The following is a 21758-nucleotide window of genomic DNA, read 5'->3' on the forward strand; positions in this document are numbered from 1 at the left end:
GAAGGCTGGAGTCCCCGGGAGGAGGACACTGTGTACCGCCTGCTCGTGCCTGTGGAGGCCCCCCGCGGGCACCTCTTCCACCTGGAGCTGTTGGATGAAGAGGAAGAGCTGGCAAAGTACCCCCGCGTCCGCGTGGTACTGAAGTGCATGTGCGAGAGGGAGCAGCAGCTGGGGGACGTGCTGTGCTTCCTTCACCACCCTGTGGAAAACCTGATGCAAAATCAGGACCCCAGCCTCCTACAGACCCTCTGCACTGACGTCTACCTGGATGTGGAGAAAATGGTCACCTGGTTCAGGGTACAGGTGGCAACAATCTGGAACACCACCCTTCAGGCAGACGCCTACAACCTAAAGGTGCTGCCCTCCAGACGCTCCTGTAAGCTCCAGCTGACAAACACCTCCAGCGGGGAAAAAATCCTGGTTGAGCTGCTGTTCGGGGTGCAGCAAGGCAACTGGGACATCTTCCTGAGCAGCCAGAACACAGAGGCCGGCTTTACGCCCAGCACCACAGGGCCGCAGAGCTGTGCTGTGGGGTTTTTGTAGGGCCTTTCGTACAACCACCCTTCCTAACAACTTGCTGTCATGTGAAATCTCATTGAGAGTGCTCTCAAATGCTACGCAGTTTCGGATGGGCTCAGGAATAGGTAGTGACATGGATACGCCAGCACTGCTCTGCTCTTGGCAGGCATACCCATGTGCTAGCAGTGGGCAGGCTTTTGTACAGTTTCTCCAGTGAGGAAGAATCTGTTCAGCAGATAGCAAAGTGGTGACAGCCCAAAGGAAAGTATATCCATTAAACAATATTTTATGGGTTTTTTTGCTCGTGACATGTTGCATTTTGTGCTGGGTGCACCCAGGATAGAGCTGCGCTGATGCATTTATCCATGTTTCTAAATTACCATCATCTGTTCAATCAGTTTGCAACAGCTGCACTACTACATGCTGACCAAACCATTAGCAGACATGAACGTTATACTGATGTGTGAATGAGATGTCAGCAGCTCACCAGTATTAAAGCAGCTGTTGTTGCAGACATTGTTGAAACATCATTATTTTCTGAAGGATAACACTCATCAAGGTACACACATAGTTTCAGTCACAGCTTATTTCGTAATAAATCTAAGAGTGAGCCAGGGGGAGGGGCAAGCATCACTTGTGTCACCAGTCCCAGTGCTGCAGAATGAATGCAAAGCCCTTCTGCTGCAGCAGCCCTCGCTTGGAGCCCCCTGCATCCAATGTGCTGCTTGCTGCACACAGCATCCCAGCTCCTCCAGGCACTACATCTAAAATATTAGCTACTGACTCCTTGCTAGCACATGGCCAAAAATAGCATGAAAGGCAGCAGGGAACTGATTCATAGAAAACAAACAAGCGAAAAAGAAAGCCCCTTAGATGGCCTGCTGCTGATTTGTGCGTCCTCTCTGCATCTCTTGAGATCTCAGCAAAAGCCAAAGTGCTCTCCTGAGCAGAAGGGAACTGATGAAGTCACTCGTATGGCTCCTGGGCTGTCACCTTGACCAGGAACTTTTCGTTTCACCTCACTCAGTCATTTACCCTTCAGAAAAATGAAATAATCTCCAAAATAATTGTTTTACTTCAGCTGCCATTGCACGCGTTCCAACAGAACATAAGAAAGGGAGAACATGCATTGCAAATCTGAACGCTAATGAGTGCAAACACAACCCACTGATTTCCAGCAACGCCAATAAAATGAACAACGCCGTTCTCTCCCTAATTATAGCAGCTGACTGCGTACCCAGATGGAGCCTGCGAGTGCCGGGTGAGTGTTGATGCTGCTTGTCATGCAGAAACAAACAGGAGTAACCGTGCAGGCAAAGCACCAGGAAGTGACAGCTTTGGTAGACATGCAGACACAGCACTGAAGGATCCATTTCCCTGCGTTGTCTGTTTATGTTCCCCCTATCTTCAGATCTATTTCTGCTAATTCACTCGGCGTCAGGATGTTTGCAAAGGCAGCATCTTCGCTGTCTCAGATCCATATTGGTAGCACATATGCACTTTAACTTAACATGACAAGGAGTTCGGCGTAAGCAATGATCGGGGCATCTCGCACTCTGTAACAGCAGCCATAAATGTTGAAGGAAAGATAAAATCAGAGATTTACAAACGCTACCCCTTCTGGCAAACCCAGCTCCAGACCTTTCTATCTTTAAAATGCATGAAGAGGATAAATCCTAAACAAAGCAATATATTTAACGGTGTAAAATACTGGGAGACACAAAGTTTATGAAAAATGCTGCCCATTACTGTGCTCTGTTTTATTGCAGGATATATATTTTATGAAGGATTTTCAATAAGAAAGCGGAGATGCTTTGTTCCCTATTTGCATGTCTGAAAGTGAACATCCATTAGTGAGGCACTGCACAGGCTGCCCAGAGAGGCGGTGGTGCCTCATCCCTGCAGACACCCACGGTCAGGGGATGGGCTCTGAGCACTGATGGAGCTGTGGGTATCCCTGCGCACTGCGGGGTGGTTGGACCAGAGGGTCTTTAAGAGTCCCTTCCAACTCAAACCATTCTGTGGTTCTATGGCTCTGTGGTATCCTCGACCCACTCTGGACTTCTGCCTCATCCCACTGCTGCTGGACGCACAAGCAGTTTGGGATGCATGGCATAGGGAGTGCATTTCATCATTTGGAAAAGTATCTCTCAGACGTTTTTTGCCAAAACTGCTCTTAGAAGCATAAAATCATTTTCCAACAGCCTTGGTCCATTCAGAAACTCCTCCAGCTCAGGTGCCAAAGCCTGAAATCCACACTGCTCCTCCCCAGCTTTCAGAACAGCTCTCACATTACGAATGTCCTCCCTCCCGCGGCTCACCCTGCTGCACAGCCCCATCCTGTGTGCTGCTCTGCTCTGCTACACCACATGTAGGCTCCATCTGCAGCCGTCTCCTGCCTTCTGGATCTCGTGTGCGACCTGCTCCGTACCAAAGCCATGAGAGCTGCTCACACTGCTCTCATCCATGGCAATCTGTCTCTCATGAAACTACAGTCTGAAACTGAAGCTAAAAATGAAAGGCTTGGCTTATTCCTTTCTCCCGCAATGCAGCTACAGATGCCCTCATTCCTGCTTGCAATCATCATCACCCCTCACACCACTTTCTTGTTGGCAATATTTTTCATCTGGGACAAACTGCAAAACCTTAAACCTTTCCAAGTACAGCACTACACTGTGGGTTTTATCTGTGCAACATCTCTAAGATACTGTCAGGAGAAAACTAGAGGACAGGTAAAGAGCACAGACGTGGCCCTCCTGAAGAGCAACTTCTAGGATGGGTAATGCTTGGAGACAGATACAGAGCCTGAGAGTCTCAGCACCACAGACTGTCCCTGCGGCCCCAGCTGTCAGACCCAGATGGATATTGAGATGGGAATTTGTCAGCAGTGGGTCAAGGGGGTCAGGCAAAGGCTGTGCCCCAGAGGGCACACAAAGCAAAGCAAAGCCTCCGTTTGTGGTGCAGGCTGCAATTTTTCTGTCACCCATGTGAGCTCTGCAGAAATCCACCGGAAATTGCTGGCATGGAAGGGGAAACGGTGTCACTTGCCAATAAGTGCTAAAGACCCAATAAAGGAAGGAGCAGTATGGGAAGGGACATGGTGACATGGACAGCAGGTGCTGGTGGGAAACTGCAAACAGCAACATGTCACTGCACGCACAGAAAGCAAATAGGGTGGGTAGGGAACTGCTGACAGCACCCGATAAAAACCACAGCTTGGGATCAGAGAGCAACACTGAATTATGGGAGGAGCATTTGTGGAAGGGATTCTGCGTGGCTTCGTGCAGAGCAATTCATGAGCACGAGGCTGCTGCTGGACCGGCACCATCCCGTAGCCATGGCATCACCCCACAGCCACTCTGCGTTGGTACTGGTGCCACAAACATCCTCCAAGCATCACCAGGCATCCTGTGCTGCTGGGTCCCATGGCTGCTCCTTGGCCAAGCCCACTGGCTCCTGCTCCACCTCTGTCGCTGGGCCAGGCTTCTGCAGTAGCTTTATAGGCTGCTGTAAGCTCTCCCCTCTTGGTATGCAGAGTTAAACATTCAAATTCCCTCTATCTCTTTCTTACCTCCCCAGTTCCTGGTAAATACAAGCACCTGTGGCTGCTCTGATCACCCCAGAGCCAGTGCCATGCCCTCACACCACACAAGCAAACATGCTTGTCAGCGCAGTCAGGGCTCTCCAATACAAATGTTGCTCCATTCTACTGCATTATAGCTGCTGCACAAAGCATCCTGTGGTCAGCGCTGGGGATTCTTTGGTTTGCTCATATCAGCTTCACTGCACAGCACAGCATGAAGCAGGTCAGGCTCCCTGCTGGCTCCTTCTGCAGCCTTCAGGACACAGCCCCCAGGAACATAGCTAAACCCAAGCAGCATGTGCCAGCAGAGGTTTCCCACTGGTGCCTGGCACAGCCACATCCCCCATCCTTGCCCTTCCTGGCTGACTCACTCTGTTTTCTACTATTTTCCCAAGGTTCAAAAATAAATCGATCCGCATCACTGTGAAAACCTCAGACAGAATCACAGAATTGTTAAGGTTGGAAAAGACCTCTGAGATGCCCAAGTCCAACCCCAGCCCACCCCACCATGCCCACTGCCCACGTCCTTCAGTGCCACATCTCCACCAGCTTGAACACCTCCAGGGTCAGTGGCTACCCTGGGCAGCCTGTGCCACTGCATCACTGCTCTTTGGAGAGGAATTTTTTCCTAACCCATTCCTGCACTCTTCAAATGAGACGCTTTGGCCTTAAGCTGTAATCCATTAACTTCATCTTTCTCCTCTTTCTTGTTGACAGGAAAGGCATGGCTGAGATGCCCACCTGGACACCTTTGGTCACACTGGGCAGTGCGGGCTACACTGATTCCCTGCCAGAAATAAATACTCCAAGTTGTCAAGCAGACAGCTGTTGGCTCAGCTCCTTCTGGTGCACGTCCCACACCAGTGGGAAGCACAGCACCAAACGTCTGTGTGCTGTGGAGATTGCCTTTCCTGCTGGATGCTTTCAGGAGGCACTCTGGGCTCAGGAGCACTTATCCTCTCTATGGTCTCCACAGTCTTTAATTAAAGTCAAATACCTGCTGTGCCCAGCTGACGAATGAGAAATAATTTTCTTAAATGGTAGTGATGCTTCAGGAGGAATTTAAAGACCACACAGATGAGAATATACAGTGACATATGGTCTTCAGCTGTCTCCTGAAGCTCCCGGCCACCCATGGCTGTTCCTAAGCAGGAGAACAGACATTGCTGGAAAATGCAGACTGGATGGGAACAGAAATTAAGTTTCTAACTGTTAGAGTGAGATGTGGAACTGGAATGCAAGACTATTGCAGCCAGTGGCACAGGAAGAAATTCTCTCCCGTCCTTGAGAAAGATATAAATGTTACTGCAACCATCATTAGGCTTTACATGAAAGATTATAACTTATATAGTGAGTTTATAGCCTGTAACATTCATTTAGACTTACTGGAAAGCTAATAACTTATAGTCAGCTTGTAATCAAATCTTCCTTAGAGAAACAGTGCTGCAGACAGTGAGGATTTAGAGGTAGTTTGTACAGATGTCTTCACAAAGGAATAAATTAATTTAGCAGTAAGCCAATCCACTCACTCTGCTGATACATAACAGCTGATGGAGCTCAGCTGGTCCTGCCCTGACCTCAGCCTCATGTTTGCCCACTGAACCTCAGAGCCTTTCCACCCAGCTGGAAGGATCCTGCCTGTGATACGGCTCTGTGCTGAGAAAAGGGAAAACTGATGTTTGCCTAAGGGGGATGGAAGCTGCTCCCTGCTTCTGTGCTGCTGGAATATGTACCTCTGACCTTCCACATTGCTGCCCTGCATATCTCTGCTGTATCCAGGCATGTAAAGCTTTCCTGTAAGCAGTCCTGGCAAATTATGGGCCATTTGCATGCAGGAAAAATCCTCTGTATAATAGCAGTCGTGAACAAGTCCACACACAGCGGAAGCAAAAAAGGAAGAAAATACAAATAGTGCAACGGCTTGCATATGTGATCTGGCATCAGCTACTAAACATTCCTCTCTTGGCTAGCTATTACTGCTGATCCCAGTGATACAACCACAGCAGATCCATCTGACACTGGGAAAGCAAAGCAGAGTTGTATGAGGTGGATTAAGTTAGCTCCAGACGTGGTTTTGGACTCTAATATCTGAATTCCTTCTACAAAGGACCAGTCTAAAAGAGCAGCTGGAGCCATGTTTGCCACCTCCGAAAGAAAAATGTGGCTGTGAGGATGTGCACCCAGGGCAGCCCCTCACCTTAATAGGTAATTACACTATTAATGCCCCTTCAGACCTAAATGAGTCTGTTTTAATGCCATGGCTAAATCACTAGCTGAGATGTGGCAGCACTGAGTGATGGATGCAGTGCAGTGCAGCTCAGGTGCTTCAGTCCCTCTGAGTTCCAATGCAGTCCCAGAAATCAGAAATCGGACGCAGCACTGATTAAATTGTTTGGAATTATAGCACAGCCATCTTAGTAGCCAATTAGCACAAGATAATTTCTGTGCACATGGAAGAAGTCTCACAAATGGAAATTGTGCTCATAAAGCAGAAATACATTGCAAAATCATTGATTCTGCTCCGCAAAAGCGCAAAGTGGGAAATGAAAGTGACAGAAGGTGGGGGGACAGTTTCAGCTTTAAAACAAAAGGAATGGAGACGAAGTTAGACATCGAGGGAATCGTGGAATCACAGAACAGCCTGGGTTGCAAAGGAGCACAGTGCTCACCCAGCTCCAACCCCCTGCTGTGTGCAGGTCACCAACCAGCAGCCCAGGCTGCCCAGAGCCACATCCAGCCTGGCCTTGAATGCCTGCAGGGATGGGGCATCCACAGCCTCCTTGGGCAACCTGTGCCAGTGCCTCACCACCCTCTGGGTGAAACAGCCAGCCCTCCGGCACAGACCCTCAGATACAGGTTCTATTCAGCTAAACCCATGGCTCATGCCTGGGAATGAAGGAAAGCCTGTACCTGGTGCCAGGATGCACTGTGCTCAAGCATCATTGCTCCAAAAGAAGGTGTTTAATGCCCCAATGCTGTGCCCCAGGTGGTGGGCAGGAGTACATTGCTGAGATCACAGCTCCAACCCTTCTATGATGCTGTGGGAATGGTCTGAGTCAGAAGGGACCCTTAAATGCCCTCTGGTCCCACTCCCTGCAATGCACAGGGACACCCACAGCTCCACCAGTGCTCAGAGGCCATCCCCTGACCTCCGCTGTGTGCAGGGATGGGGCAGCAGCACCTCTCTGCACAACCTGTGTCGCTCTGAGCCCTTCCTGTTTCCACAGTGTAAAACTGGGTTTGAACTGCTTAGGCTTTGAAGCTGTTTAATGATTTTTGGCAATGTTTTAAGCACCAGCACTGCTCATTTAGCCAATTCTGCTGTGTAAGAAATGCATACATAATTCTATAATTTTGTACATATTTTTAAAATAATTCTCCATTTCTAATAGTGAAAGATAGACTGAAAGTTTAGGAAGAGACATAAAAGACTTCTATTTGGACAGAAAATAGCCCCAGTAGCAATGCTTGCCCTTGCAACTTGTCTGCATGGAGAGAAGCTCAGGTTTGTGGGTGTTTTATCAGTACCTTCTCAGTGCCAACAAAGTTCTGCTCTATGGTGACAATCTCTTACATCAGTTGATCACAATCTGTCAGAGGTATGGAATGGCTTTACATGGCAGTTTTCTTAGACTGGGGGAAGAAACTTATACTGTATCTTTACCATCGCTTTTTTTTTCTTCTGGTGATGAGAAGGAGGAAAGCTCAGCTTGGGTCTTTTGAACAGCTTTGTTTCCTTTTTGGCCCAATTCTGTAATGAGATGGGCCAGGACACACCAGGACACCACTGAAAGGACACCAACAGGAGCCAAAGCACAGGAAAAGATGCAACAAGGAAACAGGTTTATGTAAGAGAGGTGCACATAATTATAAAGATTAAGTGAATATCTCATTGCTGATTACAACTTTAATGGAAAATGGAAAACAAGTTCTGATTGGCATCAAACAAAAACCGATGATTCCCCAGCTTTTGCTCTTAAACAAAAGCTAGGATGAGGGTGGTTTTATTTTCTCTTTTGTATTGGAGTGCTTAACTTTTGTCTATCACTGGTTTGCTTCCTGCAGCAGGAGTCACAGCCATGGCCACGCCACCCCTGCAGGGAAACAGTCAGCCTGCTGACGGCCCTGGATCTATCAGGTCTCTATTTTATTCAGCTGCTTTTTACCCTTTGGCACAATTCGGGCTGAATTAACAAGTTGAGCCACTCCAGGAAGTGCGTTCCTGTGCCTGGAGCACACGTGTATTCGTACTGCTCTCAAAACTGATCGAAGGAAGAAGTGTAATCAGGTGTCAAAAGATACGAAGGGGCCTAATTTCTGGAGACACATGAACTATTTAGATGAGTGCAGACACGGATCCTGCAGTTGGGGAAAAAAGCCTCAGTGTTTTCCTGCACTAAAGAAGCCCTTGGATGTTGGATTAGATTTACTCAAAAAACATATTCCGTGTTACTGGGTTTAACCTCTTTTGACTTCATCTTTGAAGGCTCCCATCTCTTCCTCACTCCATCACAAAGACCTTTTGGCCCCTACACAAGGTGCTCATCTATGTGCCCAGGGCAGAACAGCCTGTGGGTATCTCCAGCCCAGCGTTATCTCCTATGAGTCCCACTGTACCAGCAGCACGCTCCTGGTGCTCCCACTGAAGGCAATGGGCTTTGCTGACAACCAGGAAAATGAGACAGCTGTCTTGCTGGCATTGAAATGTTAAGAAAAGGAAAAAAAAGGAAAAAGGAAAAAAAGCGATGTTCTCTACTTCTGCGTGGTTTAAAAGCAATTTTCAGAAACAGACATCACCACGATAGCATCTTTGTTCGGGCTGTAAATCAGCAGCGAGGAGATGAAAATTCAGTCCAAGGCTTTCAATAACACCACCGAAGAGAAGATAAAGAGCAAAGGGAATCAGACCTCAGCCTCAGCCCTGCACTCTGGCAGATTTCTAAAGGATAACCATCAGAAAATTGCCCATTAAAGCAAAGTATCTGAGTGCCTCCTGACAGACAGGAACACGTCGCTGAGAGACCCAGGGCCAAACCTGCAGAAGTATCTGTGTGGTTTGGGAAATGTCACGGCTAATCTCAAGGCAGATGAAGTGTCTAAAAGCAGTAAGTAGGGTGGTGCCCCATGTTCCTCAGCCAGGAGGAATCCAACCTGAGCATGCTGGGAGACAGGAGCCCAAGGAGAGCTTTGTTTTCAGAGATGCCCCCAGGCAACATGTGCAAGCTCCAAGGTGATATGAAATGCAGGTTAGATATTAGGAGAAGTTTTTCATCCAGAGGGTGGTGAGGCACTGGCACAGGTTGCCCAAGGAGGCTGTGGATGCCCCATCCCTGCAGGCATTCAAGGCCAGGCTGGATGTGGCTCTGGGCAGCCTGGGCTGCTGGTTGGCGACCTGCACACAGCAGGGGGTTGGAGCTGGATGAGCACTGTGCTCCTTTGCAACCCAGGCCATGCTGTGATTCTGTGATTCTACTAAATTGTCTTCTTCAAATTAACATCTACAAAGTGATAATGAATTAGTAAAGTAAGTAATTTGTCTAACAGACTAATAGCACAAAACTTTGGGGTAGGGAGCAGGTGGAGCACAGAACAGCAAGGGAGTACAGGAAGGACAGGACCATCCGCAGACCTGACAGCCTAGGTATGCTGTCGTAAAAGAATTTCTGAGTGTGCTGCTGATGCATTCATCTGGACATCTCTGACCCCACATGACTTGTTTTCCCTGCTCTGGAGCTGGGCTGGGCTGCATGGCAGGCAGTGAGGTGGGGGCTGAGGCTGAGTTCCCACAACCCTCCTGCCTTCCCCACTCTGTGTCTCTCAAGAGCTGCATTCAGTGTAAGCTGGAAGAGGCTATGAAGAGCAGAACAAATGCTCTAAGGGTGAGAAAAGGGCTGAAGTGCAGCTGCTGATGCTGGCTGGAGAGCACTGCGCTGTCTCCGCAAAGATGCCCTGTGGTGCAGCAGGGAGAGGGCACGACAAAAAAACAAACTTAGAAACAAAGAAACAAACAAAAAACTGGAAACAAACAAACAGAAGTAACAACACTAATGGGAGCATCGTTAGATTAAAAATTAATGGCAGCTTGCTAACAGGCACTCACACACTGCTGCAGGGCTCCTGAGTTCCCATGCGGGGATTTCCTCGAGCAGAGGGGATGCAGAGGACTGATACAAGAAGGCATTAGGGAAATACTGCAGGATTAGAGCAGCAGAGAGCATAAACAGGGGAGATTCAGATTTATAAAAACAACAAGCCCTCAGGCTCTCTGCTGCTGAGTCTATATGACAAATTCTGTATTCACCAAACTGGATTGGTTTCCTTCAGACTGCAGTCACACCAGGGTTACATGCTGCCAAAAGTAACAGCACTGAACGGGCTGGAGGAATGGTGTCCCATGTTAAAGAAAAGATTAATGTTTCAAAGAACAAAGCAAATGTAAGCTCTCAATTCTCAGTGAGAGAAATGACTATAAGAGAAGGGGAAGGGTACCTACCAAGGTGAATACTTGTTGTTCTAACATAAGAACACGTCTCTACTTCCAGCACAATGCCTTTCCCAAGCTTCCTAGAGACCATCAGCTATCTCACTAACATGCCTGTGAGCATCACTTATCATCCTACCATCATTTTTTAAAATTAAAGGGACACCACCAATGGAAAGCACAGTTTTTATCCAAGTAGCTGTTAGTGTTGCTAAGATGAAAAAATACTGAGCAGTGTTAGATTAGAAAAAGAAAACGGAAGAATGTTCTTCCAGTTTTCATTTGTCATTTGTGGGGAACACGGCTCCATCACAGGACTCAGCCTCGCAAGGCTCACTGTGAGCATCAGGGGGCTCTCCAGAGAAAGAAGTAGAGTGTTGCATCCAATTATCACTCCCCATGTGCATGTTCTGGAAGTGAAGGGGTTGGTTTGGCAAAGGCGATGGCACGGTGGGGTGGAATGGCAGCACGGTGGTGCTGATGGGGAGCAACGGGTCCCATGCATTTGCTTTTGTTCTGTCCACGTTTTTGTTTACAAGTGAGGATAAAAAGGACGGCACATGCCTCAAGTGGAGCAAAACCATACTTTCTGATATTTCTGCAGCTGGTGTTGCAGGTGAGACAGGCTGGTCTCCTAAAACATTAGAATTTATACAGAAATATGGGAAGCTACAAACAACAGACACTGCTGTCCCTTAGCTCAGTGCAGAGGCTCTTCTGAACAAGAAAGGATCATAGAATCATAGAATCATAGAATCACCAAGGTTGGAAAAGACCTAAAAGATCATCCAGTCCAATCGTTCACCTATTCCCAATAGCTCCCACTAAACCATGTCCCTCAACACAACATTCAGACTTTCCTTGAGCACCTCCAGGGTCGGTGACTCCACCACCTCCCTTGGCAGTCCATTCCATGAATGAATGAAGCCATAAAACTTTACACCGTAGAACTGCTTAATGCAGCTAACAGGGCCATGGAAAATAACCCAAATTCCTGCAATTTCCAGTGCCTGCCATCTGTGGATGATGTTTGTGGTACAATGTTTGCAAAAGTTGAAGGCAGTGCTGTTGTCAACTCAACTTGATGCTGCACAGACCAGAGGGATCACGTGCTGGCAGCCAACAGTTCTTCCCTATGGTAGAACTATGGTCAACCCTACGGTGGTGATTATGGATTGACATCAGACTCAATCCAGAAGCACTGAGACTCTGTCAGAAGACTGGATAAGTGAATGATTAATGACTGTCTCATTAATTAATGTGACATTTTAAGGAGAAAAGAAACAAACAAACAATAGTCACCAAAACGACGACGCAAAACAAGTATCCGAAACTCTCCCCCCAAACATGAGTCTGGTGGGGCTTCCCTGTGCAAAAATCAGTTGATAGAAGTATCACCAACAGTGTGCTGTCACTGCTGCCCAGCATTACGATTATTCATTGGAATAGCATCACACCACCCATACACAGCACCATCAATCCCAGCTACAGACAACAGACAGATCTCGTGCTGTAACCTGAGCGCAGTATCATGCCTGATGCCATGATGCCTTCCTGGCCCTTTCAAACACACCGAGCTGCAGCTCAACAGCTGCAAGAATTCAGCGTGGACGTAACAACACGTTGTTCCCTTAGATGTCACTCTTCGGACAACAGCTTTTGTACACAGCTCAGCCTGAGGCAGGCAGCAGTGCGACCAAGACTTCAGAGTTCTGCTCTGATCAAATGGGTGGAAAGAGTGCATACAGCTTTAAATCATGGAATCATATCATAGAACAAATCCCCAAACGTGCCTCTTCCCACACTCCTCTCCCCACGGACGCGGCTCCTGTGCCTGCAGTGATGCCCAGCATGCGCTGCCTCTGCCCTGCACGCAGTCCCTCCTCCACACACATGAAGCCCTATGAATAGACACTGCCATTCATGACATTTTCTGCATCTGAGCCTTTTTTTTTTTTTCTTTTCAGTTTGCTTCCACTCTTGGCAGGGTTTTAATCACCGCTGTCTGAAATGTTCTTTCCGTCTCTCTTTGGGCATTATGTGCGCCATCAACCACTGAATAAAATACATAGATTGTGAAGCTGGGAGCAGTGTGAACTCATCCTTGCTTTCCCACAATTTTGCTTGTACGTTCTCATTTATTTTTAAGACAGTAGCAGGTTAAATCTGCCTCAGGTTGGCCCGTCTGATATAAATCAACCCTCTTTTGCACATGTGATTTATTTCACTCGCACCTTCCCAAATTTGGCACAGAACCCAAGTGCAATAAAAACGGGTTTTGCGAATTCTAGGGCCAGCATAAATCTTTTCACGCAGGCATTTTCAGTTCAGTGCTGAAAAGCCTTCTCTTAGCATACCAATGCCTCTCTGCAGCCCTTGCAACATAAGCATTGCAGCATTCTGCTCCGACATGAAACCCTGGAAATAAAACCAACTGAAAATGGGCTATGACAACTCCTATGGTCGCAACCCAAAGCCAGGCTCCTGCCATGGGTTATTTATTTGTTGCTTTTTTTCAGTGTGTGTGTGTGTCAAGGAAGTGAGCTATTTTTTTTCCTGTAATCACAGCTTCCTTTTTACCATTTCATCATTTTTCTTCTACACTCGCTCCAGTGCTTCTACACTTCCCAGTGCTTTAATTTCATCTGTCCTCATGGGACTTGGGAGCAGAATACATTTGCTGCTGTTTTCTAGGAGCAGTGTCAGCAACTCCACGTGTCAGCAAATAAATTTACTAAATATGAGCACGTGGGTTTTAACCTGAAAGGACTGAGGAAAACACAAAGTCATAACCTGAAGGGTTACTCTCAGCATCTTTAATGCAGCCATACAGTATAAATTCGCATAATGGGATGGACTAAAAATGAGCAAGGCGCACAGAGGGATGCGAGACAGAGTGCATCATAAAACCATTTTAGTACTAATTTTCAGTTATGTGCTTTGCTTTGGCATGGTAATAAATCACAGAAAGCCACTCAGATTGCCCCAATCTTGGCAAAATAATTGCCTCAGAATAGGTTTCTACAGTTTTGGGTCCAAAGAGTGATGAAGAGTAAATTGAACTGCATTTACGCATTTGAGGAAAAAGACTTTTTCTCTGGTTTTCTTCAGAGTCACCTTCTGGATAAAACTCCAAAGAGCTGGTGAAGTCAGCAGCTGTGAAAGCAGCTCTCTGTGTCGACTCGGAATGATCATTCAGCCAAAGGCTTCATTACATTTAGGAAGAGGTAGAGCCAGCAGTCATTGGGAACTCGCTGCATTCCCACCATGGTTGTGCTGCGTGCTGCTGGCCCCAGTGGAATCCCTGCCAACATGATGCCAACCAACTACATCCAAAGGATAAAAAAAGGATCCATCAGGCTCGTAAGTATTTTTTTGCAATAAAACCAATATGGGTTTTAAAAAAATAGTGGGGAGCTGAATCAAAAAATGATGGATGTATACAGAGGTTCTACACTGACATCCAGGACATGAGCAATGCAAGATCCCAGAGAGCATTTGGAGAGACTACAGGGCCAAGGAGCTGAACAGCTCTGTGGGACATTGGTTAAACCCATGCTCTCTCTGCTGCTAGCAGTGAAACTGATAATAACAACCACTTTCCTACACAAGGACAAGGCTTGGAGCTGTGCTTTGATCTGGTTGTAGCTGGAACAAGGTCAGTAAACATGAATAAAATCCTAGCTGAGATGGATATCAGTTCTTCTAGGAGAGCTCTACGTTGCATGTTCTGAAGTCATTGTTTACTGGTTTCTTCTCCTACTGCTCCTTCCAAGAAGCTAACAGGAAGCATTTTAAGCTGCAACAAGACTACTGCTCTGGCACCCTTAGGGAGTCCAGGGCTGTCCATTCTGATCACCAGAGAGGGCCCATGCAGGGCACTGCCTGGCAGTGAACAAGGAGTCTCTGGTCCACCTCAGATCTTGGAAAGAGTTGGGTCACTTCACAGAGATGCTTCATTTCCTCCTGAGTTGTTAGACAAAGTCTGAAGAAGCACAGAGGGATGGAGAACCTAATGCTGACCTCAGCCTGGGCACAGTGTCTGCAGCATGCAGGGGTGCTTGCAGGATTAGGCAGCTGAGTTGACAACTCCTATCAGCTAACATCCTACAGAAGAACCAAGACTTGTGTCTCTAAAATCCCTATTAAACATTTAGATCCAATAGGGGATGCTGAAGATAAATGACATATAAAGTATGTCTAAATCCAGGGCACGGTAAAATCATGGCAGGGGTTGCACATCTGCAACTGCAACATCTGAGTCTGTGATCTTGTGTATTAGGTGACCTTAATACCTTTTGCCTCTTGAGAAAAGGAACACATTTCCACAATACTGTACATAGACCGCTTGCAGTTGCTCGAGACAGCAGTCTCCCTGTCCTGGTTTCTGAGCTTGCTGAGCATACCAACAGAGAAAAGGAAATTCAAGCCTTATTGCAAACTTCGAAAGGAAGAAATTTGCTACCTGATGGCTTTCTCAATGACTCTTTCAAAAGAATACAGACAGCTGTGAGTGGAGGAAGGATGTTTGCATTTTGCACGTAAAAAACTTTATCCTTAAGCCACTGAACGAAGCTGAATCTCCTGTTTTGTCACCAGCCTCCCCGCAACCCAAACCTTTACGCTTTAAGCCATAAACCTGCTTTGAAAGACATATCTTGGCCAACACTCCACATGAGGCAGCAGCAGCATCACCCGACGACACCCGAAGCCACAGCATCTGTCACATCCCCACGCTCCGAGATGCCGCCAGGCCTACCTGTGACCAGGAAGCTGCAGCGGCCGGCTCCCGCTTCATTGATGATGTTGCAGTTGTAGACGCCATAGCTGTCACGGGAGAGGCTGCTGACAGTGTACTCGGTGGAGTCCTGCAGGTCAAACTGGCCTGTGCGCAGCAGCTTGCTGCCCAGCCGCCACTCATAGGTCAGCACCCGTGTAGGGTAGGCCCGCAGCACCCGGCAGCTCATGGTGATGCTCCGGCCTTGGCCCTGCCGGATCTCCAGGAAGGTCGGCTCCACGGTCGGGGGGTCTGCAGGGGAGAAAGCAGGGGCTGTGTCACAGAATGGCCTGGGTTGCAAAGGAGCACAGTGCTCACCCAGTTCCAACCCCCTGCTGTGTGCAGGTCGCCAACCAGCAGTCCAGGCTGCCCAGAGCCACATCCAGCCTGGCCTTGAATGCCTGCAGGGATGGGGCATCCACAGCCTCCTTGGGCAACCTGTGCCAGTGCCTCCCCACCCTCTGGCTGAAAAACTTCCTCCAAGTCAACGCATTCTGCTTATTGGCGTTTTCTACAGAATACCTAAAGAGAAAGCAAAGCCAGCCTCCAGGCTCAGTTGCTTCCTTTGGGACAGAGACATGCAGCCCAGGAGGCTCAGCCTTCTGCCTCACAGAGGAGCCCCAAACTCTACCAAGCTACATGAGGAAGAGGTAGAAAACAAGGGAGAAGCCTTCACATGGTGGAGACAAAACACACAAGGTAACAACCTTGGTGTGGTGTCTCAGGCAGCAGATCTGTGCTCCGTGACAGACCCAACTTTGTCACTGGGTCCATGGAGAAGCTCAGTACCCCAGCAGCTGCCCATAGGCTCCAGCAAAGCCATATAATCATATTATTTATCTACTCAGGTCGTAGGTTTGGTATTGCAGTAAGCATTGAATGGGTCAACTTCTCATGACTTGAATTAAACTGCACTTTAAATAATTCAGATTTTCAGACTTCAGATTCCAGGAAAATACACAAATATGGACAACATGCAGTGTATGCAAAAGCCTAACTTCATTCTCATTTACCTTTGGGTAACTTAATCACTGCAAAAGAGCAATCTGCACAGATTGATGTTGGCACAACTATTTAGAAACGTAACACACACAAGAATTGTGCTCATGTTTGCAACCGGATGCCAAACACTGACAAAACATTCAGCCTCTTTAAAAAACACAGCCTACTTCCAGCACTTTAGAAACAAGAAAACCTCAAAGCTTCCCAGGCCAGTAAAGTACATGGGATCTTTGCATCCATGTTAAAAGGTCTTAGAAGCATAACATCTAAAATTCCCCACGAGAATGGTTTGCACGTAGTCCATGCTGTGCTCCCTCCAGAAAGAGCTCTCTTATGGTTATCTCTCCAAGAGCATCATGTCCTCAGGTTTTTTGTTGATTGGTATCTCCACCAGAGATACCAATAACCTTCAGCCTCTTGATATTTAATTCTCTGCTTAATGGAAGCTGTAAACAGATTCTCTCAGCTCATGTAATTGAGAAACTGCACTCGTACGTGTACTGCTGCTCATCAACTCTTGCTTACAGAAGACATCCAGATAAATACAGAAATAAAGCTGAACTTTGAAGACTGCCATTTCAGACAGCATTGCTTACAGGTCGTGGCCTCCCACTACCATGTTTGCAGCTCATCACAGCAATCATCACTGATCTTGTGACATCATCTAAAGCTGCATATGGAATGAGTGTGGGGGGGCTACCAAGATTTGGGAGCACAGCAAGCAGAGAGGCAGAAGTGGTAACATCAGCCAGCACACAGGGCCTGATGGCATGTGGTGAAGAAGTGGCAGATTAACCTCTCTGATGGCAATTACCCCAATTCAGACTCCACAGATCAATGAAGAAGACAGTGATGTGGAAACCACCAATTCACAATCTCATCAACGCCAGCCTGACCTGACACTTCTTCTTTTTACATCAAGTATCACAGAATCACAGAATTGTAGGGGTTGGAAGGGACCTCCAGAGATCATCGAGTCCAACCCCCCTGCCAAAGCAGGTTCCCTACAGCAGGTCACACAGGTCGGCATCCAGGCAGGTGTTGAACATCTCCAGAGAAGGAGACTCCACAACCTCCAGAAGCTTACCTGGTACATGGGCTGCATTACAGATATAGACAGCAGCATACAGAAGACCACAAACTGCAAATCTTCAGTACTGCAAGCTTTCTTTCCATTGATAATATCCCCCAATTTTGTGTCATCAGAAAATTTCATCGGAGAGTGACTATTCTTTGTGTCCAGGTACAGAATGAAGAATACGAAAGAAAATCAGTTTGTCAGAAATGCCATTACTCTCTCTCTCCAGCCTGATACCTGCCATTTCAGCACGACCCAACAGTATCTTCATCTGTCCTCACTATACAACTGCTGCACCTTATCCAGCTTCACTAATAGTCTCCCACAGAAGTAGCTTTGCAGGGAATTGTTGGCTTAAAGATAAGAGCTACTTTAGAAGCAGAAGATGTGACAGTTCTCAACTTCCTTGTAAGGGAGAGCTGTTCGGCTACTCAAGCCTCATCTGCCTTTCACAGCTTTCCTTGTATTTTCCTCTAACTGACCTGCCTTATAATTTTTCCAGATATCTTTCAGATATCTTTTAAATCTTGATACATTACAGATCTCAGAGAGATTGCTATTCAAATTTGCTAATATTTACAATTGCCCTGCCATTTCTCCTCATGGAGAATTCTGTTCTCCAAGTTTTCTTCCCAATTAGCACTAATGATACTGATTTCAAAATCCATCATCTCTTCAGACCTATTAACTTTATACTCATAGCCAACACCATTGTATTCTCATCAAAATAGGTACAATTTTCATCAACTTCAAGCCAGACACAAATTAGGCTATAAAAAAACAGGTACCATAAAGGTGGTGGAAGAATCCTAGAATGGCCTGGGTTGCAAAGGAGCACAGTGCTCATCCAGCTCCAACCCCTGCTGTGTGCAGGTCACCAACCAGCAGCCCAGGCTGCCCAGAGCCACATCCAGCCTGGCCTTGAATGCCTGCAGGGATGGGGCATCCACAGCCTCCTTGGGCAACCTGTGCCAGTGCCTCACCACCCTCTGGCTGAAAAACTTCCTCCTCCTATCCAACCTAAACCTCCCCTGTCTCACTTTAAAACCATTCCCCTTGTCCTATCACCATCCACCCTCACAAACAGCCGTTCCCCTCCTGTTTATCCGCTCCCTTCAAGTGTTGGAAGGCCACCACGAGGCCTCCCCGGAGCCTTCTCCAAATTCTTCTCTCTCCATTCTTTGGTCACAATCTCTGATCAAAGACCTCCTCCTGCCTCAGCATCCCCAGCTGAGCCTGGTGGGGACAGAGAGAAGCTCACAGAAGGCACTGGAGAGCTGGAGGCAGGAACTGCGTGCGTGTGATGTGTGAAGTACATTTTAACGGATAATTTGGCCATCATTTTCTCCTTTTGCTTTTGGAACTTGTTTCACATTTAAACATTCGAGATTTGCCCACAACTCTTCAAAAGCCATCTCATTTTGCTTCTTAGGCCACTGGATGCACCTTATTCAACGAACAGTTATTCTGTTCACCTGTCCGTGGCAGCTCTGCTCTAATGACTTTCATCATATTGGCATTCAGCTCTCTCCCTCTCTTTCTCCTGGTTTACTTACTCATAAGATACTTTACCCTTATAAAAAGCTTTTAAATAAAGTTTCCCCTGCCTTTAAGGTCAAAACAGTCTTTAAAATCCAGACTCTCCATCTATTCCAGAACAGATGACACCCAGTGACAGAAAAAGAAAATTAACTTTGTTTATTCATTTCAGAGGTACATTTTTACAGGTAATAACTTTAATGGAAAAGAAAAGGAATGGTAAAAACTACAATATATGACAGTAGCCTGTGCTAATAGTTTATATTTATGGTTTTTCTGGTTTTATAAGACGGTGAGTTTGTAGCTAGCAAAGGTGGAAGTGTCCTGGGCATCTCCCAGCAATAACAATGCTCAGAAGGAAACTTATTCTGTCGCTGTTTGGAGCTTGTATGTTGTTCAATTCATTTGCATTAGCTCTTCCCCAAGGCTTCAGCATTTTTATTTAATTTACTTTGCTGTACTTATCCCTATCTTTCATAATTCCAGTATTAGTTTGTGAAAAATATACAGAAAAGCTGCATGGGGAGCACACTTCATTTTCTCAAACAATTATCTCTGGGAAGCAAACAGTCTGAAGTTAAAACGGGCTTTATATTAAAGTTTAATGAATTTTTTAGCCTAAGTAGTTTCAAGTCTTAAGGATTACAAAATGGAAAACGGAGGCTCCCCAGCTATCAAGAGACGTGGCACAAGGGATGCTGGTTTGCCTTTAACTGGACAGCTGCCCTTCACAGTGTGCACTGAGCTGCGGTGTACGCAGCAGGATTTGTTCAGGAGCAAACATACCATTCTGCTTCTCATATAGCAGATAAATACCAGCCAGCACGTGCTCATAGAGTCACAGGAGCTGGAAGGGACCTGTGAAGGCCACCTAGCCCAACTCCCCTGCAATGAGCAGGGACATCATGGTGATGAAGATGAACGGTTCAGCTCAGACTCCACCTGGCCCATGTCCTACATTGCCAGGCAGCCCAGCCAGGGCAGAGACTGAAACGCCTGCAGAGCTGAGACAATTTAAGGAAGTGCCATTTCCAGTTTCTGATTGAAACATACTGTCATCTACTTTACTCCCTGAGGGATGTGCGACACAAAATAAGAATCGCTGTGGCCTAAAAATGCAGCCCTTTTCCTTCCTTCTTCTCTTAAGTTATTGATAGCATTTGCATCCTGCCCAGTAAGGACAGCTGAGCTAAGCAGTCAATTTCTTTTTATTTATTGCCATTTTGTCTCTATCTCTGCTTGTGTTTTGACATATTATTCCCAGGCTCTGAAGATTACTCTCAGGAAAAGTCTGTGGCATTTTTTTGACTTCCAACAGAGGCAGAGTTCTGTCTTCCAGGCCACGTCAGCAAGTATTTTACAGATTACAAAGTAGATGCTACACATTGTGCTGTTGGCAATGGGGTTTTATTGCTTTTACAAAAAAAAAAAAATCACTAATACATGTGTGTAAATATATCAGCACAAGACACATGGAAGTCTGCTAACTGAAACCTGCTTATATAGACAAAGAGAGCTGGTACATCACAGATAATGGCTAGCCAGATGGTTGCAAGGCTTTTACCTTTCTCCAACAGCATTTGTTCTGAAGCTAAGCATAGAGGAAGTCTGCAGACTCACGTTAGATTTACAGCTCTGCAGACCTCCAGGGCAGAGCTGTGTTCCTGCAGGCTCTGCAGGCTGGAAGGCACTGCAAACTCATCTGATGCTCTGTTTTGTTAAGCACGCGAGTTGGAATCACACCTACTCAAAAAAGGGATGCTTTCAAAGAAAGCCTGCTCAGGAGAACAGTGCCACGTGGAGTAAATTGGTAATAGCAGACATGTAATGGGAAGCCCATCGTTCACACAGGAAAAAGTTTTTAATGAAGTCAATCTAACGGAGGCTCAGGAAGGAGATTCTGGAGCCATTGTGGGCATTTCTCTGCAAACAGCTCAGGGTTCGTTAGTGCTCCAACTGAACGGCAGCGTTAAGAGCCAACACAAAGAAAGAGCCCCAGCACAGCACTGGAGCTTTAGGACGAGTAGCAAGAACTATTCCTTCAAACACTGCACCTGAGCACTGCAGTTCTTTGGGCAACCCGCTGCCACGCTCAGCACTGGAGGGCAGAGGCACGAGCGGAGTCAGCACAGGAGCAGAGCCAGCAGGGCCGAGCCACAGCCTCCAGCACGTGGCTGGATGCAGAGATATGCTGGGGAAAGATCGCTCTATTCATCTGCACTGCAGGGCTCATTACGATGCTGGCACAGCCTTACACAATTTCCACCCCCCCCCCCCGCAGCCGTTATTCCCACATCTCTCCATCCTCCAGCTGTTCTTTATGGGAGCCTCTAGCTGTTCCGAGGATTATTTTCATATGCAATTGAAAGCTGAAATGAAATGGTGCTTTAAGCTTTCCAGGTCCCAACTTGGTTTTATTTAACACGGTAGAAAACAAAACAATACCGAAAAATAAATTCAACTCAGTCTCATGACCACCACGGAGAAGCAGTCAGTGTTGGTGGCAAGGGCACGAGAGCAAACCTGCTCCAGCAGAGCTCCCTTCTAAGAGGTTTGTGTATGTACTCAGCTGGGACCACCAAGTTGCTCTTGACACAGCTTTGTTAAAACTGTCCTCTGAACTCCCTGATGGCAGGGCATGCGTCAAAAAGAATGGCTGGAGGGCAGCTCTGCCTGCAGGGCTTTTCCCAATGGAGAAGCCAGCAAGCCCCCCAATGGAGAAACCACCAAATCCCCAATGGAGAAACCACCAAATCCCCCAATGGAGAAGCCACCAAAT

At 47.0% G+C, this 21758-nt stretch overlaps 1 protein-coding gene across 1 annotated transcript in view; it reads right to left on the reverse strand.

Annotated features, from left to right (window-relative positions):
• Positions 1 to 21758, reverse strand: part of MDGA2 (MAM domain containing glycosylphosphatidylinositol anchor 2) — a 309178-nt gene that overhangs the window by 48481 nt on the left and 238939 nt on the right. The window contains exon 10 of the mRNA XM_042813625.1: positions 15343 to 15612. Within this exon, the coding sequence (XP_042669559.1) occupies positions 15343 to 15612 (270 nt within the window). The remainder of the gene's footprint in view (positions 1 to 15342; positions 15613 to 21758) is intronic.

The sequence above is a fragment of the Centrocercus urophasianus genome, unplaced genomic scaffold, assembly GCF_019232065.1.
Source record: "Centrocercus urophasianus isolate 14NV4802_14NV808 unplaced genomic scaffold, USGS_Curo_1.0 seq_14, whole genome shotgun sequence".
NCBI lineage: Eukaryota > Metazoa > Chordata > Aves > Galliformes > Phasianidae > Centrocercus > Centrocercus urophasianus.